Here is a 23,946-nt window from a genome sequence, read left to right as displayed (position 1 = left end):
CCAGAAAAAAATGCATTCAAAAGTGAACCGAAAAAATCGCATGTTTTTTTCTTCAAGGTAAAAAAAATCCGTGACAACGATTTCTTATTGAAAATTGATTTTGAACAGTTTTATGAATGAATATTGTTACATTTGCTTGAATTAAAGCAAAAAGTACAAAATTAATGGTTTCAGTGATTATATTTGAAAATAGCGAAAAAAAACCTCAAAATGTGCTTCTCTGGTCGAGAAACGTCGATTTTGAAAATGTTAAAAAAAATCGAGGTACATTTTTATTTATTGATCAATCGAGATGAAATCACTTTTAAAGAGTATTTTATATGTATTTAAGCTAAATTCGGTCAAAACTTTGTCCAGAAAAAAATGCATTCAAAATTGTACAGAAAAAATCGCATGCTTTTTTTCTTCAAGACACAAAATCCGTGACGATTTCTTATTGAAAATTGAATTTTAACAGTTTTTTGAATGAATATCGTTATATTTGCTTGAATTAAAGCAAAAAGTACAAAAACTATGGTTTCAGCGGTTATATTTGAAAATAGTGAAAAAATTCTCATAAAGTGCTTCTCTGGTCGAGAAACGTCGATTTTGAAAATTTTATTAAAAATCGAGGTACATTTTTATTTATTGATCAATCGATATGAAATCACTTTTAATGAGTATTTCATAGGTATTTAAGCTAAATTTGGTCAAAAATTTGTCCAGAAAAAAATGCATTCAAAAGTGAACCGAAAAAATCGCATGTTTTTTTCTTCAAGGTAAAAAAAATCCGTGACAACGATTTCTTATTGAAAATTGAATTTGAACAGTTTTATGAATGAATATTGTTTCATTTGCTTGAATTAAAGCAAAAAGTACAAAATTATTGGTTTCAGTGATTATATTTGAAAATAGCGAAAAAAAACTCAAAATGTGCTTCTCTGGTCGAGAAACGTTGATTTTGAAAATGTTAAAAAAAATCGAGGTACATTTTTATTTATTGATCAATCGAGATGAAATCCCTTTTAATGAGTATTTTATAGGTAAATAAGCTGAATTCGGTCAAAAATTTGTCCAGGAAAAAATGCATTCAAAATTGTACCGAAAAAATCGCATGTTTTTTTTCTTCAAGATACAAAATCCGTGACAACGATTTCTTATTGAAAATTGAATTTGAACAGTTTTTTGAATGAATATCGTTACATTTGCTTGAATTAAAGCAAAAAGTACAAAAACTATGGTTTCAGCGGTTATATTTGAAAATAGTGAAAAAATTCTCAAAAAGTGCTTCTCTGGTCGAGAAACGTCGATTTTGAAAATTTTATTAAAAATCGAGGTACATTTTTATTTATTGATCAATCGATATGAAATCACTTTTAATGAGTATTTCATAGGTATTTAAGCTAAATTTGGTCAAAATTTTGTCCAGAAAAAAATGCATTCAAAAGTGAACCGAAAAAATCGCATGTTTTTTTTCTTCAAGGTAAAAAAAATCCGTGACAACGATTTCTTATTGAAAATTGAATTTTAACAGTTTTTTGAATGAATATCGTTATATTTGCTTGAATTAAAGCAAAAAGTACAAAAACTATGGTTTCAGCGGTTATATTTGAAAATAGTGAAAAAATTCTCAAAAAGAGCTTCTCTGGTCGAGAAACGTCGATTTTGAAAATATTATTAAAAATCGAGGTACATTTTTATTTATTGATCAATCGAGATGAAATCACTTTAAATGAGTATTTTATAGGTAAATAAGCTGAATTCAGTCAAAATTTGACCAGAAAAAAATGCATTCTTTTAAATTCCAATAGATATGAAAAAAGCAAACATATATTCTTTTTGTTATTGTTTTAAAAAGATGAAGGTTAATTTGTCTCACTTACTTTAAATTCGAATTATTAACTAGCACTCTCGGCAACGGCCATATCACGCTGAAAACACCGGTTCTCGTCCGATCACCGAAGTTAAGCAGCGTCGAGCTCAGTCAGTACTTGGGAACACTTCGTGCCGTTGGCTTTCTCCTTTTTGTTTCCTCTTTTAAATTCCACCAGATATGAAAAAAGCAAACATATCTTCTTTTTGTTATTGTTTTATAAAGATGAAGGTTAATTTAATTCAAATTATTAACTAGTACTGTCGGCAACGGCCATATCACAATGAATACACCTGTTCTCGTCCGATCACCGAAGTTAAGCAGCGTCGAGCGCAGTCAGTACTTGGGAGGGAGAGCACTTAGGAACACTGCTTGCCGTTAGCTTTCTCACTTTTTTTTGTCTTTTAAATTCCAATAGATATGAAAAAAGCAAACATATTTTCTTTTTGTTATTGTTTTAAAAAGATGAAGGTTAATTTGTCTCACTTAATTTACATTCGAATTATTAACTTGCACTCTCGTCAACGGCCATATCTCGCTGAAAACACCGGTTCTCGTCCGATCACCGAAGATAAGCAGCGTCGAGCGCAGTCAGTCCTTGGGAGGGAGAATACTTAGGAACAGTGCGTGCCGTTGGCTTTTTCACTTTTTTTCCTCTTTTAAATTCCAATAGATATGAAAAAAGCAAACATATTTTCTTTTTGTTATTGTTTTAAAAAGATGAAGGTTAATTTGTCTCACTTTCTTTAAATTCGAATTATTAACTAGCACTCTCGGCAACGGCCATATCACGCTGGAAACACCGGTTCTCGTCCGATCACCGAAGTTATGCAGCGTCGAGCTCAGTCAGTACTTGGGAACACTTCGTGCCGTTGGCTTTTTCCTTTTTGTTTCCTCTTTTAAATTCCACCAGATATGAAAAAAGCAAACATATCTTCTTTTTGTTATTGTTTTATAAAGATGAAGGTTAATAAAATTCAAATTATTAACTAGTACTGTCGGCAACGGCCATATCACAATGAATACACCTGTTCTCGTCCGATCACCGAAGTTAAGCAGCGTCGAGCGCAGTCAGTACTTGGGAGGGAGAGCACTTAGGAACACTGCTTGCCGTTAGCTTTCTCACTTTTTTTTGTCTTTTAAATTCCAATAGATATGAAAAAAGCAAACATATTTTCTTTTTGTTATTGTTTTAAAAAGATGAAGGTTAATTTGTCTCACTTAATTTAAATTCGAATTGTTAACTAGCACTCTCGGCAACGGCCATATCACGCTGGAAACACCGGTTCTCGTCCGATCACCGAAGTTAAGCAGCGTCGAGCTCAGTCAGTACTTGGGAACACTTCGTGCCGTTGGCTTTTTCCTTTTTGTTTCCTCTTTTAAATTCCACCAGATATGAAAAAAGCAAACATATCTTCTTTTTGATATTGTTTTATAGGGATGAAGGTTAATTAAATTCAAATTATTAACAAGCACTCTCGGCAACGGCTATATCACGCTGAATACACCGGTTCTCGTCAAATCACCGAAGTTAAGCAGCGTTGAGCGCAGTCAGTACTTGGGAGGGAGACCACTTATAAACACTGCTTCCCGTTTGCTTTTTCACTTTTTTTGTCTTTTAAATTCCAATAGATATGAAAAAAGCATACATATTTTCTTTTTGTTATTGTTTTAAAAAGATGAAGGTTAATTTGTCTCACTTACTTTAAATTCGAATTATTAACTAGCACTCTCGGCAACGGCCATATCACGCTGAAAACACCGGTTCTCGTCCGATCACCGAAGTTAAGCAGCGTTGAGCGCAGTCAGTACTTGGGAGGGAGAGCACCTAGGAACACTGCTTGTCGTTAGCATTTTCACTTTTTTTTGTATTTTAAATTCCAATAGATATGAAAAAAGCAAACATATTTTCTTTTTGATATTGTTTTAAAAAGGTGAAGGTTAATTTGTCTCACTTTCTTTAAATTCGAATAATTAACTAGCACTCTCGGCAACGGCCATATCACGCTGGAAACACCGGTTCTCGTCCGATCACCGAAGTTATGCAGCGTCGAGCGCAGTCAGTGCTTGGGAGGGAGAGCACTTAGGAACACTGCTTGCCGTTAGCTTTTTCACTTTTTTTTGTCTTTTAAATTCCAATAGCTATGAAAAAAGCAAACATATTTTCTTTTTGTTATTGTTTTAAAAAGATGAAGGTTAATTTGTCTCACTTAATTTAAATTCGAATTATTAACTTGCACTCTCGTCAAAGGCCATATCACGCTGAAAACACCGGTTCTCGTCCGATCACCGAAGTTATGCAGCGTCGAGCTCAGTCAGTACTTGGGAACACTTCGTGCCGTTGGCTTTTTCCTTTTTGTTTCCTCTTTTAAATTCCACCAGATATGAAAAAAGCAAACATATCTTCTTTTTGTTATTGTTTTATAAAGATGAAGGTTAATAAAATTCAAATTATTAACTAGTACTGTCGGCAACGGCCATATCACAATGAATACACCTGTTCTCGTCCGATCACCGAAGTTAAGCAGCGTCGAGCGCAGTCAGTACTTGGGAGGGAGACCACTTAGGAACACTGCGTGCCGTTGGCTTTTGCACTTTTTTTTGTCTTTTAAATTCCAATAGATATGAAAAAAGCAAACATATTTTCTTTTTGTTATTGTTTTAAAAAGATGAAGGTTAATTTGTCTCACTTAATTTAAATTCGAATTATTAACTTGCACTCTCGTCAACGGCCATATCACGCTGAAAACACCGGTTCTCGTCCGATCACCGAAGTTAAGAAGCGTCGAGCGCAGTCAGTCCCTGGGAGGGAGACCACTTAGGAACACTGCGTGCCGTTGGCTTTTTCACTTTTTTTTGTCTTTTAAATTCCAATAGATATGAAAAAAGCAAACATATTTTCTTTTTGTTATTGTTTTAAAAAGATGAAGGTTAATTTGTCTCACTTAATTTAAATTCGAATTATTAACTAGCACTCTCGGCAACGGCCATATCACGCTGGAAACACCGGTTCTCGTCCGACCACCGAAGTTAAGCAGCGTCGAGCGCAGTCAGTACTTGGGAACACTTCGTGCCGTTGGCTTTTTCCTTTTTGTTTCCTCTTTTAAATTCCACCAGATATGAAAAAAGCAAACATATCATCTTTTTGTTATTGTTTTATAAAGATGAAGGTTAATTAAATTCAAATTATTAACTAGTACTGTCGGCAACGGCCATATCACAATGAATACACCTGTTCTCGTCCGATCACCGAAGTTAAGCAGCGTCGAGCGCAGTCAGTACTTGGGAGGGAGACCACTAAGGAACACTGCGTGCCGTTGGCTTTTTCACCTTTTTTTCCCTATTTTAAATTCCAATAAATATGAAAAAAGCATACATATTTTCTTTTTGTTATTGTTTTAAAAAGATGAAGGTTAATTTGTCTCACTTAATTTAAATTCGAATTGTTAACTAGCACTCTCGGCAACGGCCATATCACGCTGGAAACACCGGTTCTCGTCCGATCACCGAAGTTAAGCAGCGTCGAGCTCAGTCAAAACTTGGGAACACTTCGTGCCGTTGGCTTTTTCCTTTTTGTTTCCTCTTTTAAATTCCACCAGATATGAAAAAAGCAAACATATCTTCTTTTTGTTATTGTTTTATAAAGATGAAGGTTAATTAAATTCAAATTATTAACAAGCACTCTCGGCAACGGCCATATCACGCTGAATACACCGGTTCTCGTCCGATCACCGAAGTTAAGCAGCGTTGAGCGCAGTCAGTACTTGGGAGGGAGACCACTTATAAACACTGCTTCCCGTTTGCTTTTTCACTTTTTTTTGTCTTTTAAATTCCAATAGATATGAAAAAAGCATACATATTTTCTTTTTGTTATTGTTTTAAAAAGATGAAGGTTAATTTGTCTCACTTACTTTAAATTCGAATTATTAACTAGCACTCTCGGCAACGCCATATCACGCTGAAAACACCGGTTCTCGTCCGATCACCGAAGTTAAGCAGCGTTGAGCGCAGTCAGTACTTGGGAGGGAGAGCACCTAGGAACACTGCTTGTCGTTAGCATTTTCACTTTTTTTTGTATTTTAAATTCCAATAGATATGAAAAAAGCAAACATATTTTCTTTTTGATATTGTTTTAAAAAGGTGAAGGTTAATTTGTCTCACTTTCTTTAAATTCGAATAATTAACTAGCACTCTCGGCAACGGCCATATCACGCTGGAAACACCGGTTCTCGTCCGATCACCGAAGTTATGCAGCGTCGAGCGCAGTCAGTGCTTGGGAGGGAGAGCACTTAGGAACACTGCTTGCCGTTAGCTTTTTCACTTTTTTTTGTCTTTTAAATTCCAATAGCTATGAAAAAAGCAAACATATTTTCTTTTTGTTATTGTTTTAAAAAGATGAAGGTTAATTTGTCTCACTTAATTTAAATTCGAATTATTAACTTGCACTCTCGTCAAAGGCCATATCACGCTGAAAACACCGGTTCTCGTCCGATCACCGAAGTTATGCAGCGTCGAGCTCAGTCAGTACTTGGGAACACTTCGTGCCGTTGGCTTTTTCCTTTTTGTTTCCTCTTTTAAATTCCACCAGATATGAAAAAAGCAAACATATCTTCTTTTTGTTATTGTTTTATAAAGATGAAGGTTAATAAAATTCAAATTATTAACTAGTACTGTCGGCAACGGCCATATCACAATGAATACACCTGTTCTCGTCCGATCACCGAAGTTAAGCAGCGTCGAGCGCAGTCAGTACTTGGGAGGGAGACCACTTAGGAACACTGCGTGCCGTTGGCTTTTGCACTTTTTTTTGTCTTTTAAATTCCAATAGATATGAAAAAAGCAAACATATTTTCTTTTTGTTATTGTTTTAAAAAGATGAAGGTTAATTTGTCTCACTTAATTTAAATTCGAATTATTAACTTGCACTCTCGTCAACGGCCATATCACGCTGAAAACACCGGTTCTCGTCCGATCACCGAAGTTAAGAAGCGTCGAGCGCAGTCAGTCCCTGGGAGGGAGACCACTTAGGAACACTGCGTGCCGTTGGCTTTTTCACTTTTTTTTGTCTTTTAAATTCCAATAGATATGAAAAAAGCAAACATATTTTCTTTTTGTTATTGTTTTAAAAAGATGAAGGTTAATTTGTCTCACTTAATTTAAATTCGAATTATTAACTAGCACTCTCGGCAACGGCCATATCACGCTGGAAACACCGGTTCTCGTCCGACCACCGAAGTTAAGCAGCGTCGAGCGCAGTCAGTACTTGGGAACACTTCGTGCCGTTGGCTTTTTCCTTTTTGTTTCCTCTTTTAAATTCCACCAGATATGAAAAAAGCAAACATATCATCTTTTTGTTATTGTTTTATAAAGATGAAGGTTAATTAAATTCAAATTATTAACTAGTACTGTCGGCAACGGCCATATCACAATGAATACACCTGTTCTCGTCCGATCACCGAAGTTAAGCAGCGTCGAGCGCAGTCAGTACTTGGGAGGGAGACCACTAAGGAACACTGCGTGCCGTTGGCTTTTTCACCTTTTTTTCCCTATTTTAAATTCCAATAAATATGAAAAAAGCATACATATTTTCTTTTTGTTATTGTTTTAAAAAGATGAAGGTTAATTTGTCTCACTTAATTTAAATTCGAATTGTTAACTAGCACTCTCGGCAACGGCCATATCACGCTGGAAACACCGGTTCTCGTCCGATCACCGAAGTTAAGCAGCGTCGAGCTCAGTCAAAACTTGGGAACACTTCGTGCCGTTGGCTTTTTCCTTTTTGTTTCCTCTTTTAAATTCCACCAGATATGAAAAAAGCAAACATATCTTCTTTTTGTTATTGTTTTATAAAGATGAAGGTTAATTAAATTCAAATTATTAACAAGCACTCTCGGCAACGGCCATATCACGCTGAATACACCGGTTCTCGTCCGATCACCGAAGTTAAGCAGCGTTGAGCGCAGTCAGTACTTGGGAGGGAGACCACTTATAAACACTGCTTCCCGTTTGCTTTTTCACTTTTTTTTGTCTTTTAAATTCCAATAGATATGAAAAAAGCATACATATTTTCTTTTTGTTATTGTTTTAAAAAGATGAAGGTTAATTTGTCTCACTTACTTTAAATTCGAATTATTAACTAGCACTCTCGGCAACGCCATATCACGCTGAAAACACCGGTTCTCGTCCGATCACCGAAGTTAAGCAGCGTTGAGCGCAGTCAGTACTTGGGAGGGAGAGCACTTAGGAACACTGCTTGCCGTTAGCATTTTCACTTTTTTTTGTATTTTAAATTCCAATAGATATTAAAAAAGCAATCATATTTTCTTTTTGATATTGTTTTAAAAAGGTGAAGGTTAATTTGTCTCACTTTCTTTAAATTCGAATTATTAACTAGCACTCTCGGCAACGGCCATATCACGCTGGAAACACCGGTTCTCGTCCGATCACCGAAGTTAAGCAGCGTCGAGCGCAGTCAGTGCTTGGGAGGGAGAGCACTTAGGAACACTGCTTGCCGTTAGCTTTTTCACTTTTTTTTGTCTTTTAAATTCCAATAGCTATGAAAAAAGCAAACATATTTTCTTTTTGTTATTGTTTTAAAAAGATGAAGGTTAATTTGTCTCACTTAATTTAAATTCGAATTATTAACTTGCACTCTCGTCAAAGGCCATATCACGCTGAAAACACCGGTTCTCGTCCGATCACCGAAGTTATGCAGCGTCGAGCTCAGTCAGTACTTGGGAACACTTCGTGCCGTTGGCTTTTTCCTTTTTGTTTCCTCTTTTAAATTCCACCATATATGAAAAAAGCAAACATATCTTCTTTTTGTTATTGTTTTATAAAGATGAAGGTTAATAAAATTCAAATTATTAACTAGTACTGTCGGCAACGGCCATATCACAATGAATACACCTGTTCTCGTCCGATCACCGAAGTTAAGCAGCGTCGAGCGCAGTCAGTACTTGGGAGGGAGACCACTTAGGAACACTGCGTGCCGTTGGCTTTTGCACTTTTTTTTGTCTTTTAAATTCCAATAGATATGAAAAAAGCAAACATATTTTCTTTTTGTTATTGTTTTAAAAAGATGAAGGTTAATTTGTCTCACTTAATTTAAATTCGAATTATTAACTTGCACTCTCGTCAACGGCCATATCACGCTGAAAACACCGGTTCTCGTCCGATCACCGAAGTTAAGAAGCGTCGAGCGCAGTCAGTCCCTGGGAGGGAGACCACTTAGGAACACTGCGTGCCGTTGGCTTTTTCACTTTTTTTTGTCTTTTAAATTCCAATAGATATGAAAAAAGCAAACATATTTTCTTTTTGTTATTGTTTTAAAAAGATGAAGGTTAATTTGTCTCACTTAATTTAAATTCGAATTATTAACTAGCACTCTCGGCAACGGCCATATCACGCTGGAAACACCGGTTCTCGTCCGACCACCGAAGTTAAGCAGCGTCGAGCGCAGTCAGTACTTGGGAACACTTCGTGCCGTTGGCTTTTTCCTTTTTGTTTCCTCTTTTAAATTCCACCAGATATGAAAAAAGCAAACATATCATCTTTTTGTTATTGTTTTATAAAGATGAAGGTTAATTAAATTCAAATTATTAACTAGTACTGTCGGCAACGGCCATATCACAATGAATACACCTGTTCTCGTCCGATCACCGAAGTTAAGCAGCGTCGAGCGCAGTCAGTACTTGGGAGGGAGACCACTAAGGAACACTGCGTGCCGTTGGCTTTTTCACCTTTTTTTCCCTCTTTTAAATTCCAATAAATATGAAAAAAGCATACATATTTTCTTTTTGTTATTGTTTTAAAAAGATGAAGGTTAATTTGTCTCACTTAATTTAAATTCGAATTGTTAACTAGCACTCTCGGCAACGGCCATATCACGCTGGAAACACCGGTTCTCGTCCGATCACCGAAGTTAAGCAGCGTCGAGCTCAGTCAAAACTTGGGAACACTTCGTGCCGTTGGCTTTTTCCTTTTTGTTTCCTCTTTTAAATTCCACCAGATATGAAAAAAGCAAACATATCTTCTTTTTGTTATTGTTTTATAAAGATGAAGGTTAATTAAATTCAAATTATTAACAAGCACTCTCGGCAACGGCCATATCACGCTGAATACACCGGTTCTCGTCCGATCACCGAAGTTAAGCAGCGTTGAGCGCAGTCAGTACTTTGGAGGGAGACCACTTATAAACACTGCTTCCCGTTTGCTTTTTCACTTTTTTTTGTCTTTTAAATTCCAATAGATATGAAAAAAGCATACATATTTTCTTTTTGTTATTGTTTTAAAAAGATGAAGGTTAATTTGTCTCACTTACTTTAAATTCGAATTATTAACTAGCACTCTCGGCAACGCCATATCACGCTGAAAACACCGGTTCTCGTCCGATCACCGAAGTTAAGCAGCGTTGAGCGCAGTCAGTACTTGGGAGGGAGAGCACTTAGGAACACTGCTTGCCGTTAGCATTTTCACTTTTTTTTGTATTTTAAATTCCAATAGATATTAAAAAAGCAATCATATTTTCTTTTTGATATTGTTTTAAAAAGGTGAAGGTTAATTTGTCTCACTTTCTTTAAATTCGAATTATTAACTAGCACTCTCGGCAACGGCCATATCACGCTGGAAACACCGGTTCTCGTCCGATCACCGAAGTTAAGCAGCGTCGAGCTCAGTTAGTACTTGGGAACACTTCGTGCCGTTGGCTTTTTCCTTTTTGTTTCCTCTTTTAAATTCCACCAGATATGAAAAAAGCAAACATATCTTCTTTTTGATATTGTTTTATAGGGATGAAGGTTAATTAAATTCAAATTACTAACAAGCACTCTCGGCAACGGCTATATCACGCTGAATACACCGGTTCTCGTCCGATCACCGAAGTTAAGCAGCGTTGAGCGCAGTCAGTACTTGGGAGGGAGAGCACTTAGGAACACTGCTTGCCGTTAGCATTTTCACTTTTTTTTGTATTTTAAATTCCAATAGATATGAAAAAAGCAAACATATTTTCTTTTTGTTATTGTTTTAAAAAGGTGAAGGTTAATTTGTCTCACTTACTTTAAATTCGAATTATTAACTAGCACTCTCGGCAACGGCCATATCACGCTGAAAAAACCGGTTCTCGTCCGATCACCGTAGTTAAGCAGCGTCGAGCGCAGTCAGTACTTGGGAACACTTCGTGCCGTTGGCTTTTTCCTTTTTGTTTCCTCTTTTAAATTCCACCAGATATGAAAAAAGCAAACATATCATCTTTTTGTTATTGTTTTATAAAGATGAAGGTTAATTAAATTCAAATTATTAACTAGTACTGTCGGCAACGGCCATATCACAATGAATACACCTGTTCTCGTCCGATCACCGAAGTTAAGCAGCGTCGAGCGCAGTCAGTACTTGGGAGGGAGAGCACTAAGGAACACTGCGTGCCGTTGGCTTTTTCACCTTTTTTTCCCTCTTTTAAATTCCAATAAATATGAAAAAAGCATACATATATCTTTTTGTTATTGTTTTAAAAAGATGAAGGTTAATTTGTCTCACTTAATTTAAATTCGAATTGTTAACTAGCACTCTCGGCAACGGCCATATCACGCTGGAAACACCGGTTCTCGTCCGATCACCGAAGTTAAGCAGCGTCGAGCTCAGTCAGTACTTGGGAACACTTCGTGCCGTTGGCTTTTTCCTTTTTGTTTCCTCTTTTAAATGCCACCAGATATGAAAAAAGCAAACATATCTTCTTTTTGTTATTGTTTTATAAAGATGAAGGTTAATTAAATTCAAATTATTAACAAGCACGCTCGGCAACGGCCATATCACGCTGAATACACCGGTTCTCGTCCGATCACCGAAGTTAAGCAGCGTTGAGCGCAGTCAGTACTTGGGAGGGAGACCACTTATAAACACTGCTTCCCGTTTGCTTTTTCACTTTTTTTTGTCTTTTAAATTCCAATAGATATGAAAAAAGCATACATATTTTCTTTTTGTTATTGTTTTAAAAAGATGAAGGTTAATTTGTCTCACTTACTTTAAATTCGAATTATTAACTAGCACTCTCGGCAACGGCCATATCACGCTGAAAACACCGGTTCTCGTCCGATCTCCGAAGTTAAGCAGCGTTGAGCGCAGTCAGTACTTGGGAGGGAGAGCACTTAGGAACACTGCTTGCCGTTAGCATTTTCACTTTTTTTTGTATTTTAAATTCCAATAGATATTAAAAAAGCAATCATATTTTCTTTTTGATATTGTTTTAAAAAGGTGAAGTTTAATTTGTTACACTTTCTTTAAATTCGAATTATTAACTAGCACTCTCGGCAACGGCCATATCACGCTGGAAACACCGGTTCTCGTCCGATCACCGAAGTTAAGCAGCGTCGAGCTCAGTTAGTACTTGGGAACACTTCGTGCCGTTGGCTTTTTCCTTTTTGTTTCCTCTTTTAAATTCCACCAGATATGAAAAAAGCAAACATATCTTCTTTTTGATATTTTTATAGGGATGAAGGTTAATTAAATTCAAATTATTAACAAGCACTCTCGGCAACTGCTATATCACGCTGAATACACCGGTTCTCGTCCGATCACCGAAGTTAAGCAGCGTTGAGCGCAGTCAGTACTTGGGAGGGAGAGCACTTAGGAACACTGCTTGCCGTTAGCATTTTCACTTTTTTTTGTATTTTAAATTCCAATAGATATGAAAAAAGCAAACATATTTTCTTTTTGATATTGTTTTAAAAAGGTGAAGGTTAATTTGCCTCACTTTCTTTAAATTCGAATTATTAACTAGCACTCTCGGCAACGGCCATATCACGCTGGAAATACCGGTTCTCGTCCGATCACCGAAGTTAAGCAACGTCGAGCTCAGTCAGTACTTGGGAACACTTCGTGCCGTTGGCTTTTTCCTTTTTGTTTCCTCTTTTAAATTCCACCAGATATGAAAAAAGCAAACATATCTTCTTTTTGTTATTGTTTTATAAAGATGAAGGTTAATTAAATTCAAATTATTAACAAGCACTCTCGGCAACGGCCATATCACGCTGAATACACCGGTTCTCGTCCGATCACCGAAGTTAAGCAGCGTTGAGCGCAGTCAGTACTTGGGAGGGAGACCACTTATAAACACTGCTTCCTGTTAGCTGTTTCACTTTTTTTGTCTTTTAAATTCCAATAGATATGAAAAAAGCAAACATATTTTCTTTTTGATATTGTTTTAAAAAGGTGAGGGTTAATTTGTCTCACTTTCTTTAAATTCGAATTATTAACTAGCACTTTCGGCAACGGCCATATCACGCTGGAAATATCGGTTCTCGTCCGATCACCGAAGTTAAGCAGCGTCGAGCTCAGTCAGTACTTGGGAACACTTCGTGCCGTTGGCTTTTTCCTTTTTGTTTCCTCTTTTAAATTCCACCAGATATGAAAAAAGCAAACATATCTTCTATTTGTTATTGTTTTATAAAAATGAAGGTTAATTAAATTCAAATTATTAACTAGTACTGTCGGCAACGGCCATATCACAATGAATACACCTGTTCTCGTCCGATCACCGAAGTTAAGCAGCGTCGAGCGCAGTCAGTACTTGGGAGGGAGACCACTTAGGAACACTGCTTACCGTTGGCTTTTTCACTTTTTTTTCCCTCTTTTAAATTCCAATAGATATGAAAAAAGCAAACATATTTTCTTTTTGTTATTGTTTTAAAAAGATGAAGGTTAATTTGTCTCACTTAATTTATATTCGAATTATTAACTTGCACTCTCGTCAACGGCCATATCACGCTGAAAACACCGGTTCTCGTCCGATCACCGAAGTTAAGCAGCGTCGAGCGCAGTCAGTACTTGGGAGGGAGACCACTTAGGAACACTGCTTACCGTTGGCTTTTTCACTTTTTTTTCCCTCTTTTAAATTCCAATAGATATGAAAAAAGCAAACATATTTTCTTTTTGTTATTGTTTTAAAAAGATGAAGGTTAATTTGTCTCACTTAATTTATATTCGAATTATTAACTTGCACTCTCGTCAACGGCCATATCACGCTGAAAACACCGGTTCTCGTCCGATCACCGAAGTTAAGCAGCGTCGAGCGCAGTCAGTCCTTGGGAGGGAGACCACTTAGGAACAGTGCGTGCCGTTGGCTTTTTCACTTTTTTTCCTCTTTTAAATTCCAATAGATATGAAAAAAGCAAACATATTTTCTTTTTGTTATTGTTTTAAAAAGATGAAGGTTAATTTGTCTCACTTTCTTTAAATTCGAATTATTAACTAGCACTCTCGGCAACGGCCATATCACGCTGGAAACACCGGTTCTCGTCCGATCACCGAAGTTAAGCAGCGTCGAGCTCAGTCAGTACTTGGGAACACTTCGTGCCGTTGGCTTTTTCCTTTTTGTTTGCTCTTTTAAATTCCACCAGATATGAAAAAAGCAAACATATCTTCTTTTTGTTATTGTTTTATAAAGATGAAGGTTAATTAAATTCAAATTATTAACAAGCACTCTCGGCAACGGCCATATCACGCTGAATACACCGGTTCTCGTCCGATCACCGAAGTTAAGCAGCGTTGAGCGCAGTCAGTACTTGGGAGGGAGACCACTTATAAACACTGCTTCCCGTTTGCTTTTTCACTTTTTTTTGTCTTTTAAATTCCAATAGATATGAAAAAAGCATACATATTTTCTTTTTGTTATTGTTTTAAAAAGATGAAGGTTAATTTGTCTCACTTACTTTAAATTCGAATTATTAACTAGCACTCTCGGCAACGGCCATATCACGCTGAAAACACCGGTTCTCGTCCGATCTCCGAAGTTAAGCAGCGTTGAGCGCAGTCAGTACTTGGGAGGGAGAGCACTTAGGAACACTGCTTGCCGTTAGCATTTTCACTTTTTTTTGTATTTTAAATTCCAATAGATATTAAAAAAGCAATCATATTTTCTTTTTGATATTGTTTTAAAAAGGTGAAGGTTAATTTGTTACACTTTCTTTAAATTCGAATTATTAACTAGCACTCTCGGCAACGGCCATATCACGCTGGAAACACCGGTTCTCGTCCGATCACCGAAGTTAAGCAGCGTCGAGCTCAGTTAGTACTTGGGAACACTTCGTGCCGTTGGCTTTTTCCTTTTTGTTTCCTCTTTTAAATTCCACCAGATATGAAAAAAGCAAACATATCTTCTTTTTGATATTTTTATAGGGATGAAGGTTAATTAAATTCAAATTATTAACAAGCACTTTCGGCAACGGCTATATCACGCTGAATACACCGGTTCTCGTCCGATCACCGAAGTTAAGCAGCGTTGAGCGCAGTCAGTACTTGGGAGGGAGAGCACTTAGGAACACTGCTTGCCGTTAGCATTTTCACTTTTTTTGTATTTTAAATTCCAATAGATATGAAAAAAGCAAACATATTTTCTTTTTGATATTGTTTTAAAAAGGTGAAGGTTAATTTGCCTCACTTTCTTTAAATTCGAATTATTAACTAGCACTCTCGGCAACGGCCATATCACGCTGGAAATACCGGTTCTCGTCCGATCACCGAAGTTAAGCAGCGTCGAGCTCAGTTAGTACTTGGGAACACTTCGTGCCGTTGGCTTTTTCCTTTTTGTTTCCTCTTTTAAATTCCACCAGATATGAGAAAAGCAAACATATCTTCTTTTTGTTATTGTTTTATAAAAATGAAGGTTAATTAAATTCAAATTATTAACTAGTACTGTCGGCAACGGCCATATCACAATGAATACACCTGTTCTCGTCCGATCACCGAAGTTAAGCAGCGTCGAGCGCAGTCAGTACTTGGGAGAGAGACCACTTAGGAACACTGCTTACCGTTGGCTTTTTCACTTTTTTTTCCCTCTTTTAAATTCCAATAGATATGAAAAAAGCAAACATATTTTCTTTTTGTTATTGTTTTAAAAAGATGAAGGTTAATTTGTCTCACTTAATTTATATTCGAATTATTAACTTGCACTCTCGTCAACGGCCATATCACGCTGAAAACACCGGTTCTCGTCCGATCCCCGAAGTTAAGCAGCGTCGAGCGCAGTCAGTCCTTGGGAGGGAGACCACTTAGGAACAGTGCGTGCCATTGGCTTTTTCACTTTTTTTCCTCTTTTAAATTCCAATAGATATGAAAAAAGCAATCATATTTTCTTTTTGATATTGTTTTAAAAAGGTGAAGGTTAATTTGTTACACTTTCTTTAAATTCGAATTATTAACTAGCACTCTCGGCAACGGCCATATCACGCTGGAAACACCGGTTCTCGTCCGATCACCGAAGTTAAGCAGCGTCGAGCTCAGTTAGTACTTGGGAACACTTCGTGCCGTTGGCTTTTTCCTTTTTGTTTCCTCTTTTAAATTCCACCAGATATGAAAAAAGCAAACATATCTTCTTTTTGATATTTTTATAGGGATGAAGGTTAATTAAATTCAAATTATTAACAAGCACTTTCGGCAACGGCTATATCACGCTGAATACACCGGTTCTCGTCCGATCACCGAAGTTAAGCAGCGTTGAGCGCAGTCAGTACTTGGGAGGGAGAGCACTTAGGAACACTGCTTGCCGTTAGCATTTTCACTTTTTTTGTATTTTAAATTCCAATAGATATGAAAAAAGCAAACATATTTTCTTTTTGATATTGTTTTAAAAAGGTGAAGGTTAATTTGCCTCACTTTCTTTAAATTCGAATTATTAACTAGCACTCTCGGCAACGGCCATATCACGCTGGAAATACCGGTTCTCGTCCGATCACCGAAGTTAAGCAGCGTCGAGCTCAGTTAGTACTTGGGAACACTTCGTGCCGTTGGCTTTTTCCTTTTTGTTTCCTCTTTTAAATTCCACCAGATATGAGAAAAGCAAACATATCTTCTTTTTGTTATTGTTTTATAAAAATGAAGGTTAATTAAATTCAAATTATTAACTAGTACTGTCGGCAACGGCCATATCACAATGAATACACCTGTTCTCGTCCGATCACCGAAGTTAAGCAGCGTCGAGCGCAGTCAGTACTTGGGAGAGAGACCACTTAGGAACACTGCTTACCGTTGGCTTTTTCACTTTTTTTTCCCTCTTTTAAATTCCAATAGATATGAAAAAAGCAAACATATTTTCTTTTTGTTATTGTTTTAAAAAGATGAAGGTTAATTTGTCTCACTTAATTTATATTCGAATTATTAACTTGCACTCTCGTCAACGGCCATATCACGCTGAAAACACCGGTTCTCGTCCGATCCCCGAAGTTAAGCAGCGTCGAGCGCAGTCAGTCCTTGGGAGGGAGACCACTTAGGAACAGTGCGTGCCGTTGGCTTTTTCACTTTTTTTCCTCTTTTAAATTCCAATAGATATGAAAAAAGCAAACATATTTTCTTTTTGTTATTGTTTTAAAAAGATGAAGGTTAATTTGTCTCACTTAATTTAAATTCGAATTGTTAACTAGCACTCTCGGCAACGGCCATATCACGCTGGAAACACCGGTTCTCGTCCGATCACCGAAGTTAAGCAGCGTCGAGCTCAGTCAGTACTTGGGAACACTTCGTGCCGTTGGCTTTTTCCTTTTTGTTTCCTCTTTTAAATTCCACCAGATATGAAAAAAGCAAACATATCTTCTTTTTGTTATTGTTTTATAAAGATGAAGGTTAATTAAATTCAAATTATTAACAAGCACTCTCGGCAACGGCCATATCACGCTGAATACACCGGTTCTCGTCCGATCACCGAAGTTAAGCAGCGTTGAGCGCAGTCAGTACTTGGGAGGGAGACCACTTATAAACACTGCTTCCCGTTTGCTTTTTCACTTTTTTTTGTCTTTTAAATTCCAATAGATATGAAAAAAGCATACATATTTTCTTTTTGTTATTGTTTTAAAAAGATGAAGGTTAATTTGTCTCACTTACTTTAAATTCGAATTATTAACTAGCACTCTCGGCAACGGCCATATCACGCTGAAAACACCGGTTCTCGTCCGATCTCCGAAGTTAAGCAGCGTTGAGCGCAGTCAGTACTTGGGAGGGAGAGCACTTAGGAACACTGCTTGCCGTTAGCATTTTCACTTTTTTTGGATTTTAAATTCCAATAGATATTAAAAAAGCAATCATATTTTCTTTTTGATATTGTTTTAAAAAGGTGAAGGTTAATTTGTTACACTTTCTTTAAATTCGAATTATTAACTAGCACTCTCGGCAACGGCCATATCACGCTGGAAACACCGGTTCTCGTCCGATCACCGAAGTTAAGCAGCGTCGAGCTCAGTTAGTACTTGGGAACACTTCGTGCCGTTGGCTTTTTCCTTTTTGTTTCCTCTTTTAAATTCCACCAGATATGAAAAAAGCAAACATATCTTCTTTTTGATATTTTTATAGGGATGAAGGTTAATTAAATTCAAATTATTAACAAGCACTCTCGGCAACGGCTATATCACGCTGAATACACCGGTTCTCGTCCGATCACCGAAGTTAAGCAGCGTTGAGCGCAGTCAGTACTTGGGAGGGAGAGCACTTAGGAACACTGTTTGCCGTTAGCATTTTCACTTTTTTTTGTATTTTAAATTCCAATAGATATGAAAAAAGCAAACATATTTTCTTTTTGATATTGTTTTAAAAAGGTGAAGGTTAATTTGCCTCACTTTCTTTAAATTCGAATTATTAACTAGCACTCTCGGCAACGGCCATATCACGCTGGAAATACCGGTTCTCGTCCGATCACCGAAGTTAAGCAGCGTCGAGCTCAGTCAGTACTTGGGAACACTTCGTGCCGTTGGCTTTTTCCTTTTTGTTTCCTCTTTTAAATTCCACCAGATATGAAAAAAGCAAACATATCTTCTTTTTGTTATTGTTTTATAAAAATGAAGGTTAATTAAATTCAAATTATTAACTAGTACTGTCGGCAACGGCCATATCACAATGAATACACCTGTTCTCCTCCGATCACCGAAGTTAAGCAGCGTCGAGCGCAGTCAGTCCTTGGGAGGGAGACCACTTAGGAACAGTGCGTGCCGTTGGCTTTTTCACTTTTTTTCCTCTTTTAAATTCCAATAGATATGAAAAAAGCAAACATATTTTCTTTTTGTTATTGTTTTAAAAAGATGAAGGTTAATTTGTCTCACTTTCTTTAAATTCGAATTATTAACTAGCACTCTCGGCAACGGCCATATCACGCTGGAAACACCGGTTCTCGTCCGATCACCGAAGTTAAGCAGCGTCGAGCTCAGTCAGTACTTGGGAACACTTCGTGCCGTTGGCTTTTTCCTTTTTGTTTCCTCTTTTAAATTCCACCAGATATGAAAAAAGCAAACATATCTTCTTTTTGATATTGTTTTATAAAGATGAAGGTTAATTAAATTCAAATTATTAACAAGCACTCTCGGCAACGGCCATATCACGCTGAATACACCGGTTCTCGTCCGATCACCGAAGTTAAGCAGCGTTGAGCGCAGTCAGTACTTGGGAGGGAGACCACTTATAAACACTGCTTCCTGTTAGCTTTTTCACTTTTTTTGTCTTTTAAATTCCAATAGATATGAAAAAAGCAAACATATTTTCTTTTTGTTATTGTTTTAAAAAGATGAAGGTTAATTTGTCTCACTTAATTTAAATTCGAATTATTAACTTGCACTCTCGTCAACGGCCATATCACGCTGAAAACACCGGTTCTCGTCCGATCACCGAAGTTAAGCAGCGTCGAGCGCAGTCAGTCCTTGGGAGGGAGACCACTTAGGAACAGTGTGTGCCGTTGGCTTTTTCACTTTTTTTCCTCTTTTAAATTCCAATAGATATGAAAAAAGCAAACATATTTTCTTTTTGTTATTGTTTTAAAAAGATGAAGGTTAATTTGTCTCACTTTCTTTAAATTCAAATTATTAACAAGCACTCTCGGCAACGGCCATATCACGCTGAATACACCGGTTCTCGTCCGATCACCGAAGTTAAGCAGCGTTGAGCGCAGTCAGTGCTTGGGAGGGAGACCACTTATAAACACTGCTTCCTGTTAGCTTTTTCACTTTTTTTTGTCTTTTAAATTCCAATAGATATGAAAAAAGCAAACATATTTTCTTTTTGTTATTGTTTTAAAAAGGTGAAGGTTAATTTGTCTCACTTACTTTAAATTCGAATTATTAACTAGCACTCTCGGCAACGGCCATATCACGCTGAAAACACCGGTTCTCGTCCGATAACCGAAGTTAAGCAGCGTCGAGCGCAGTCAGTACTTGGGAGGGAGAGCACTTAGGAACACTGCTTGCCGTTAGCATTTTCACTTTTTTTTTGTATTTTAAATTCCAATAGATATGAAAAAAGCAAACATATTTTCTTTTTGATATTGTTTTAAAAAGGTGAAGGTTAATTTGTCTCACTTTCTTTAAATTCGAATTATTAACTAGCACTCTGGGCAACGGCCATATCACGCTGGAAATACCGGTTCTCGTCCGATCACCGAAGTTAAGCAGCGTCGAGCTCAGTCAGTACTTGGGAACACTTCGTGCCGTTGGCTTTTTACTTTTTGTTTCCTCTTTTAAATTCCACCAGATATGAAAAAAGCAAACATATCTTCTTTTTGTTATTGTTTTATAAAGATGAAGGTTAATTAAATTCAAATTATTAACAAGCACTCTCGGCAACGGCCATATCACGCTGAATACACCGGTTCTCGTCCGATCACCGAAGTTAAGCAGCGTCTAGCGCAGTCAGTACTTGGGAGGGAGACCACTTAGGAACACTGCTTGCCGTTGGCTTTTTCACTTTTTTTTCCCTCTTTTAAATTCCAATAGATATGAAAAAAGCAAACATATTTTCTTTTTGTTATTGTTTTAAAAAGATGAAGGTTAATTTGTCTCACTTAATTTAAATTCGAATTATTAACTTGCACTCTCGTCAACGGCCATATCACGCTGAAAACACCGGTTCTCGTCCGATCACCGAAGTTAAGCAGCGTCGAGCGCAGTCAGTCCTTGGGAGGGAGACCACTTAGGAACAGTGTGTGCCGTTGGCTTTTTCACTTTTTTTCCTCTTTTAAATTCCAATAGATATGAAAAAAGCAAACATATTTTCTTTTTGATATTGTTTTAAAAAGGTGAAGGTTAATTTGTCTCACTTTCTTTAAATTCGAATTATTAACTAGCACTCTCGGCAACGGCCATATCACGCTGGAAATACCGGTTCTCGTCCGATCACCGAAGTTAAGCAGCGTCGAGCTCAGTCAGTACTTGGGAACACTTCGTGCCGTTGGCTTTTTCCTTTTTGTTTCCTCTTTTAAATTCCACCAGATATGAAAAAAGCAAACATATCTTCTTTTTGTTATTGTTTTATAAAAATGAAGGTTAATTAAATTCAAATTATTAACTAGTACTGTCGGCAACGGCCATATCACAATGAATACACCTGTTCTCGTCCGATCACCGAAGTTAAGCAGCGTCGAGCGCAGTCAGTACTTGGGAGGGAGACCACTTAGGAACACTGCTTGCCGTTGGCTTTTTCACTTTTTTTTCCCTCTTTTAAATTCCAATAGATATGAAAAAAGAAAACATATTTTCTTTTTGATATTGTTTTAAAAAGATGAAGGTTAATTTGTCTCACTTTCTTTAAATTCGAATTATTAACTAGCACTCTCGGCAACGGCCATATCCATTGCCGCCTCTATTGTATAAGGCCGGAGCGCGCGATATTTCCCCTCTCAAAATCTAACATTTTAATTCGCCGCTTTCTGTCGCGAGAGGCGCTCGTTTGGACAAAAATGTGACGTCATAATTTTTAAACCTGAGGCTTTTCGCGCGGCTTCAACCGTTCAACGGCAGGGCCGGTTAGCTTGTTGGGTCTCTGGGGACGTCAGTACAAGGAGTGTGCGAAGTCGGTTCGTTACCGTTCCTCAATTCATTAAATGGTAAGATTAATTTAAATGTTTAAAACTTGTGTGATTGTAAAATCAATGTAAGGAATTGGGCAATATAGATTATAACCTAATTATTTGGTAACCTTGTCTTGTTTCGGGTTAGGGTAGCTATTATTCACATTTAACCAAGGCTTAAAATTTACTAATTTAGTTTTAATTCAATGTTAGGATGTAATTCAAAGGAGTAATTAGAATTTGAAAAATAACTACAAAATGATAAAATGCGCTGCACCAGATTGCCATCAGAAGGGAAGGAAGAGACTTTGTGATAATAGACGCATTACCTTTCATTCATTTCCGAAAGACCAAACATTAAGGCAAAAATGGATATATACAATATTTGGAGGGAATTCGGCTTATCTTGAAACCTTCCTGCACGGAAGTTCTGAACTGAGAATTTGTAGCAGGCATTTTAAAAGCACCGACTTCGGATCATCTAACTGCAGCCGGCGATCAATTTCAAGGCCAGTTATAACCAACGAAGGTCGAGGAGAACTGTGTCAATCACATGCTGTTGGAGGAAGTGAACGTGGCATGCAAGTTATTGTCTTGACAAATTCTTTAAAGATGATATTAATGAGAATGGGGAAGCTAACTATTACTGACAACACGGTAGTAACAATAAAATCAATTTCAACCGCCATGATCGGAGGATACATTGTTCGGATTGCCGAAGAAAATTCCGAGTGCTGGGATTGCCTCAATAAAGTTATTACTGCAGCATCTAATTCACGACAGCACGCGCTTATAAGTGCACTGGATCGAGGAGGGCTTAAATATCACACGAGACTGTTGATTGCCTTATTAGCTAGTGACGATGAATTTGTTCAGTTGTCTTTACATTTATTCCCACGAAGCCATGTTCTAGAGAGTTACATGGATATTTTATTGCCTTATTTCTGTCAACCATTACAGTGCAATTGTGGCAATATAAAATTTGCAAAGGTATTGTTAGAAAAGTTTTTGAGACCACTTTTAAATAATTATGCTAAAGATATTACTGACCAATACGGAGCTTTTAAGAAATTAAATTCAAAACCTTTATCCAGAAAGTAATCAAAGTTTAAAATGTACTCTTATAAATCAAAATAAAAATTGTCACTCTTATAAATAAAAATAAAAATTGTTACTCTTATAAATCAAAACAGAAATTGTCACTGTTATAAATCAAAATAAAAATTGTCACTGTTATAAATCAAAATAAAAATTGTCACTGTTATAAATCAAAATAAAAATTGTCACTTTATAAATCAAAATAAGAATTCTTGTTACTCTTATAAAACAAAATAAAATCTTTTAAAGCTACTCTGTTTATATTTAGTTTTCTAATTCCTAGAGAAGATAAGCCAAAAACTTATATAATTCGTCTTTCTTGCAAAGGAACCATTACAAGACTTTGAATTTACGCGCCATTTAATTTTTTAAATTCTTTCCAAACGAGCTCCGTCTATCGGAGAAGTGAGGTTTCATCCCCCCCGCGAATGTTCCCTACCTCGGGAGCCGCGCGCTCCGGCCTTATAATAGAGGCGGCAATGCCATATCACGCTGGAAACACCGGTTCTCGTCCGATCACCGAAGTTAAGCAGCGTCGAGCGCAGTCAGTACTTGGGAGGGAGGCCACTTAGGAACACTGCGTGCCGTTGGCTTTTTCACTTTTTTTCCCTCTTTTAAATTCCAATAGATATGAAACAAGTTGGGAAAACCAAAATATTTCCTCTCCGTGTCAAGAGGTCTACTACTACAAACGTATTTACCTAGATATGGAATTATTTCACTTTTTTGAAGTAAAAATTTACGAAATATTGAAGCAGTACTCCAAACATAGCGAATGTACAGTAAAGCAGACGACATTTTACATCCAATAAGAATAAATCTTGGACACATGGAAATAAGTCAATGGGGAAAAGAACAGGAAATGAAGTCTACGCTTCAGCTGTTTACCCTATATTCTGAAAGCTACATTCACAACTGGTTTGCAGTGTAAACATTATCGTCTCGTCTCACCTCAACAATATTCTTAGTTTGCCAACATGAATGTTAACGTTAAATAACACCAAAGCTAAATTGTAGCTAGACTCACTAATAGTCAATGCGCACCATAAATAGAATAAGTCTGTAGTTACCATTAGCCCTTTTACTAACCTTATTATTATTATTTAAGAGTGTATTTAACTTTCGGCTCACTCTGAACCGTTGATGTCTGTTCATTTCAGACACGAAAATCAAAGCCAAGAGTTTACTT

General features: G+C 36.9%; 1 protein-coding gene, 1 non-coding gene and 73 pseudogenes across 2 annotated transcripts; all 75 read left to right on the top strand.

The window, feature by feature from the left end:
- Positions 1–1,892: 1,892 nt before the first annotated feature.
- Positions 1,893–1,995, top strand: LOC149591211 (5S ribosomal RNA; annotated as a pseudogene).
- Positions 1,996–2,117: 122 nt separating this feature from the next.
- On the top strand, positions 2,118–2,236 carry LOC149591210 (5S ribosomal RNA; annotated as a pseudogene).
- A 136-nt stretch (positions 2,237–2,372) lies between these two features.
- LOC149591209 (5S ribosomal RNA) lies at positions 2,373–2,491 on the top strand (annotated as a pseudogene).
- A 136-nt stretch (positions 2,492–2,627) lies between these two features.
- Positions 2,628–2,730, top strand: LOC149591208 (5S ribosomal RNA; annotated as a pseudogene).
- Positions 2,731–2,852: 122 nt separating this feature from the next.
- LOC149591207 (5S ribosomal RNA) lies at positions 2,853–2,971 on the top strand (annotated as a pseudogene).
- Positions 2,972–3,107: 136 nt separating this feature from the next.
- On the top strand, positions 3,108–3,210 carry LOC149591206 (5S ribosomal RNA; annotated as a pseudogene).
- Positions 3,211–3,586: 376 nt separating this feature from the next.
- LOC149591205 (5S ribosomal RNA) lies at positions 3,587–3,705 on the top strand (annotated as a pseudogene).
- A 136-nt stretch (positions 3,706–3,841) lies between these two features.
- On the top strand, positions 3,842–3,960 carry LOC149591204 (5S ribosomal RNA; annotated as a pseudogene).
- A 361-nt stretch (positions 3,961–4,321) lies between these two features.
- Positions 4,322–4,440, top strand: LOC149591203 (5S ribosomal RNA; annotated as a pseudogene).
- Positions 4,441–4,576: 136 nt separating this feature from the next.
- Positions 4,577–4,695, top strand: LOC149591202 (5S ribosomal RNA; annotated as a pseudogene).
- A 136-nt stretch (positions 4,696–4,831) lies between these two features.
- Positions 4,832–4,934, top strand: LOC149591201 (5S ribosomal RNA; annotated as a pseudogene).
- Positions 4,935–5,056: 122 nt separating this feature from the next.
- On the top strand, positions 5,057–5,175 carry LOC149591200 (5S ribosomal RNA; annotated as a pseudogene).
- Positions 5,176–5,538: 363 nt separating this feature from the next.
- Positions 5,539–5,657, top strand: LOC149591199 (5S ribosomal RNA; annotated as a pseudogene).
- A 136-nt stretch (positions 5,658–5,793) lies between these two features.
- On the top strand, positions 5,794–5,911 carry LOC149591198 (5S ribosomal RNA; annotated as a pseudogene).
- Positions 5,912–6,047: 136 nt separating this feature from the next.
- LOC149591197 (5S ribosomal RNA) lies at positions 6,048–6,166 on the top strand (annotated as a pseudogene).
- A 361-nt stretch (positions 6,167–6,527) lies between these two features.
- Positions 6,528–6,646, top strand: LOC149591196 (5S ribosomal RNA; annotated as a pseudogene).
- Positions 6,647–6,782: 136 nt separating this feature from the next.
- LOC149591195 (5S ribosomal RNA) lies at positions 6,783–6,901 on the top strand (annotated as a pseudogene).
- A 136-nt stretch (positions 6,902–7,037) lies between these two features.
- Positions 7,038–7,140, top strand: LOC149591194 (5S ribosomal RNA; annotated as a pseudogene).
- Positions 7,141–7,262: 122 nt separating this feature from the next.
- Positions 7,263–7,381, top strand: LOC149591193 (5S ribosomal RNA; annotated as a pseudogene).
- Positions 7,382–7,744: 363 nt separating this feature from the next.
- Positions 7,745–7,863, top strand: LOC149591192 (5S ribosomal RNA; annotated as a pseudogene).
- A 136-nt stretch (positions 7,864–7,999) lies between these two features.
- LOC149591191 (5S ribosomal RNA) lies at positions 8,000–8,117 on the top strand (annotated as a pseudogene).
- A 136-nt stretch (positions 8,118–8,253) lies between these two features.
- LOC149591190 (5S ribosomal RNA) lies at positions 8,254–8,372 on the top strand (annotated as a pseudogene).
- Positions 8,373–8,733: 361 nt separating this feature from the next.
- On the top strand, positions 8,734–8,852 carry LOC149591189 (5S ribosomal RNA; annotated as a pseudogene).
- A 136-nt stretch (positions 8,853–8,988) lies between these two features.
- LOC149591188 (5S ribosomal RNA) lies at positions 8,989–9,107 on the top strand (annotated as a pseudogene).
- Positions 9,108–9,243: 136 nt separating this feature from the next.
- LOC149591187 (5S ribosomal RNA) lies at positions 9,244–9,346 on the top strand (annotated as a pseudogene).
- A 122-nt stretch (positions 9,347–9,468) lies between these two features.
- LOC149591186 (5S ribosomal RNA) lies at positions 9,469–9,587 on the top strand (annotated as a pseudogene).
- Positions 9,588–9,950: 363 nt separating this feature from the next.
- On the top strand, positions 9,951–10,069 carry LOC149591185 (5S ribosomal RNA; annotated as a pseudogene).
- A 136-nt stretch (positions 10,070–10,205) lies between these two features.
- On the top strand, positions 10,206–10,323 carry LOC149591184 (5S ribosomal RNA; annotated as a pseudogene).
- A 136-nt stretch (positions 10,324–10,459) lies between these two features.
- LOC149591183 (5S ribosomal RNA) lies at positions 10,460–10,562 on the top strand (annotated as a pseudogene).
- A 122-nt stretch (positions 10,563–10,684) lies between these two features.
- LOC149591182 (5S ribosomal RNA) lies at positions 10,685–10,803 on the top strand (annotated as a pseudogene).
- A 136-nt stretch (positions 10,804–10,939) lies between these two features.
- On the top strand, positions 10,940–11,042 carry LOC149591181 (5S ribosomal RNA; annotated as a pseudogene).
- A 122-nt stretch (positions 11,043–11,164) lies between these two features.
- Positions 11,165–11,283, top strand: LOC149591180 (5S ribosomal RNA; annotated as a pseudogene).
- A 137-nt stretch (positions 11,284–11,420) lies between these two features.
- Positions 11,421–11,523, top strand: LOC149591179 (5S ribosomal RNA; annotated as a pseudogene).
- Positions 11,524–11,645: 122 nt separating this feature from the next.
- Positions 11,646–11,764, top strand: LOC149591178 (5S ribosomal RNA; annotated as a pseudogene).
- A 136-nt stretch (positions 11,765–11,900) lies between these two features.
- Positions 11,901–12,019, top strand: LOC149591177 (5S ribosomal RNA; annotated as a pseudogene).
- A 136-nt stretch (positions 12,020–12,155) lies between these two features.
- Positions 12,156–12,258, top strand: LOC149591176 (5S ribosomal RNA; annotated as a pseudogene).
- Positions 12,259–12,378: 120 nt separating this feature from the next.
- LOC149591175 (5S ribosomal RNA) lies at positions 12,379–12,497 on the top strand (annotated as a pseudogene).
- A 136-nt stretch (positions 12,498–12,633) lies between these two features.
- LOC149591174 (5S ribosomal RNA) lies at positions 12,634–12,736 on the top strand (annotated as a pseudogene).
- Positions 12,737–12,858: 122 nt separating this feature from the next.
- LOC149591173 (5S ribosomal RNA) lies at positions 12,859–12,977 on the top strand (annotated as a pseudogene).
- Positions 12,978–13,112: 135 nt separating this feature from the next.
- LOC149591172 (5S ribosomal RNA) lies at positions 13,113–13,215 on the top strand (annotated as a pseudogene).
- Positions 13,216–13,337: 122 nt separating this feature from the next.
- Positions 13,338–13,456, top strand: LOC149591171 (5S ribosomal RNA; annotated as a pseudogene).
- Positions 13,457–13,594: 138 nt separating this feature from the next.
- Positions 13,595–13,713, top strand: LOC149591170 (5S ribosomal RNA). Its single transcript, XR_016379589.1, has one exon. It is a non-coding gene; the product is annotated as a 5S ribosomal RNA (ribosomal RNA).
- Positions 13,714–13,851: 138 nt separating this feature from the next.
- On the top strand, positions 13,852–13,970 carry LOC149591169 (5S ribosomal RNA; annotated as a pseudogene).
- A 136-nt stretch (positions 13,971–14,106) lies between these two features.
- LOC149591168 (5S ribosomal RNA) lies at positions 14,107–14,209 on the top strand (annotated as a pseudogene).
- Positions 14,210–14,331: 122 nt separating this feature from the next.
- On the top strand, positions 14,332–14,450 carry LOC149591167 (5S ribosomal RNA; annotated as a pseudogene).
- Positions 14,451–14,586: 136 nt separating this feature from the next.
- LOC149591166 (5S ribosomal RNA) lies at positions 14,587–14,705 on the top strand (annotated as a pseudogene).
- A 136-nt stretch (positions 14,706–14,841) lies between these two features.
- Positions 14,842–14,944, top strand: LOC149591165 (5S ribosomal RNA; annotated as a pseudogene).
- Positions 14,945–15,064: 120 nt separating this feature from the next.
- LOC149591164 (5S ribosomal RNA) lies at positions 15,065–15,183 on the top strand (annotated as a pseudogene).
- A 135-nt stretch (positions 15,184–15,318) lies between these two features.
- On the top strand, positions 15,319–15,421 carry LOC149591163 (5S ribosomal RNA; annotated as a pseudogene).
- A 122-nt stretch (positions 15,422–15,543) lies between these two features.
- LOC149591162 (5S ribosomal RNA) lies at positions 15,544–15,662 on the top strand (annotated as a pseudogene).
- A 138-nt stretch (positions 15,663–15,800) lies between these two features.
- LOC149591161 (5S ribosomal RNA) lies at positions 15,801–15,919 on the top strand (annotated as a pseudogene).
- A 136-nt stretch (positions 15,920–16,055) lies between these two features.
- LOC149591160 (5S ribosomal RNA) lies at positions 16,056–16,158 on the top strand (annotated as a pseudogene).
- Positions 16,159–16,278: 120 nt separating this feature from the next.
- LOC149591159 (5S ribosomal RNA) lies at positions 16,279–16,397 on the top strand (annotated as a pseudogene).
- A 135-nt stretch (positions 16,398–16,532) lies between these two features.
- Positions 16,533–16,635, top strand: LOC149591158 (5S ribosomal RNA; annotated as a pseudogene).
- A 122-nt stretch (positions 16,636–16,757) lies between these two features.
- Positions 16,758–16,876, top strand: LOC149591157 (5S ribosomal RNA; annotated as a pseudogene).
- A 138-nt stretch (positions 16,877–17,014) lies between these two features.
- Positions 17,015–17,133, top strand: LOC149591156 (5S ribosomal RNA; annotated as a pseudogene).
- A 136-nt stretch (positions 17,134–17,269) lies between these two features.
- Positions 17,270–17,372, top strand: LOC149591155 (5S ribosomal RNA; annotated as a pseudogene).
- Positions 17,373–17,494: 122 nt separating this feature from the next.
- Positions 17,495–17,613, top strand: LOC149591154 (5S ribosomal RNA; annotated as a pseudogene).
- Positions 17,614–17,749: 136 nt separating this feature from the next.
- On the top strand, positions 17,750–17,868 carry LOC149591153 (5S ribosomal RNA; annotated as a pseudogene).
- Positions 17,869–18,003: 135 nt separating this feature from the next.
- On the top strand, positions 18,004–18,106 carry LOC149591152 (5S ribosomal RNA; annotated as a pseudogene).
- Positions 18,107–18,226: 120 nt separating this feature from the next.
- LOC149591151 (5S ribosomal RNA) lies at positions 18,227–18,345 on the top strand (annotated as a pseudogene).
- Positions 18,346–18,481: 136 nt separating this feature from the next.
- Positions 18,482–18,584, top strand: LOC149591150 (5S ribosomal RNA; annotated as a pseudogene).
- A 122-nt stretch (positions 18,585–18,706) lies between these two features.
- Positions 18,707–18,825, top strand: LOC149591149 (5S ribosomal RNA; annotated as a pseudogene).
- A 136-nt stretch (positions 18,826–18,961) lies between these two features.
- Positions 18,962–19,064, top strand: LOC149591148 (5S ribosomal RNA; annotated as a pseudogene).
- Positions 19,065–19,186: 122 nt separating this feature from the next.
- On the top strand, positions 19,187–19,305 carry LOC149591147 (5S ribosomal RNA; annotated as a pseudogene).
- Positions 19,306–19,440: 135 nt separating this feature from the next.
- Positions 19,441–19,559, top strand: LOC149591146 (5S ribosomal RNA; annotated as a pseudogene).
- Positions 19,560–19,695: 136 nt separating this feature from the next.
- On the top strand, positions 19,696–19,814 carry LOC149591145 (5S ribosomal RNA; annotated as a pseudogene).
- A 136-nt stretch (positions 19,815–19,950) lies between these two features.
- Positions 19,951–20,069, top strand: LOC149591144 (5S ribosomal RNA; annotated as a pseudogene).
- A 137-nt stretch (positions 20,070–20,206) lies between these two features.
- On the top strand, positions 20,207–20,309 carry LOC149591143 (5S ribosomal RNA; annotated as a pseudogene).
- A 122-nt stretch (positions 20,310–20,431) lies between these two features.
- LOC149591142 (5S ribosomal RNA) lies at positions 20,432–20,550 on the top strand (annotated as a pseudogene).
- A 138-nt stretch (positions 20,551–20,688) lies between these two features.
- LOC149591141 (5S ribosomal RNA) lies at positions 20,689–20,807 on the top strand (annotated as a pseudogene).
- A 136-nt stretch (positions 20,808–20,943) lies between these two features.
- On the top strand, positions 20,944–21,046 carry LOC149591140 (5S ribosomal RNA; annotated as a pseudogene).
- A 122-nt stretch (positions 21,047–21,168) lies between these two features.
- On the top strand, positions 21,169–21,287 carry LOC149591139 (5S ribosomal RNA; annotated as a pseudogene).
- A 220-nt stretch (positions 21,288–21,507) lies between these two features.
- On the top strand, positions 21,508–23,009 carry LOC149591138 (uncharacterized). The gene is made up of 2 exons (XM_089861782.1): positions 21,508–21,695; positions 22,112–23,009. Exon 2 carries the CDS (start codon positions 22,239–22,241, stop codon positions 22,758–22,760), a length of 522 nt encoding a protein of 173 aa, XP_089717908.1. The 5' UTR covers positions 21,508–21,695; positions 22,112–22,238; the 3' UTR covers positions 22,761–23,009.
- Positions 23,010–23,232: 223 nt separating this feature from the next.
- On the top strand, positions 23,233–23,350 carry LOC149591137 (5S ribosomal RNA; annotated as a pseudogene).
- Positions 23,351–23,946: the final 596 nt, after the last annotated feature.

This window comes from Phalangium opilio, unplaced genomic scaffold (genome assembly GCF_054372755.1).
Source record: "Phalangium opilio isolate 3A_F unplaced genomic scaffold, DU_Popi_V2 ptg000505l_1, whole genome shotgun sequence".
NCBI lineage: Eukaryota > Metazoa > Arthropoda > Arachnida > Opiliones > Phalangiidae > Phalangium > Phalangium opilio.
Note: the sequence above shows the minus strand (reverse complement) of the source record. Positions and strands in the feature narration are given on the sequence as shown.

Excerpts from the sequence above, each read along its gene's own strand:
- LOC149591138 (XM_089861782.1), top strand. The coding sequence starts at position 22,239 with ATGCAAGTTATTGTCTTGACAAATTCTTTAAAGATGATATTAATGAGA.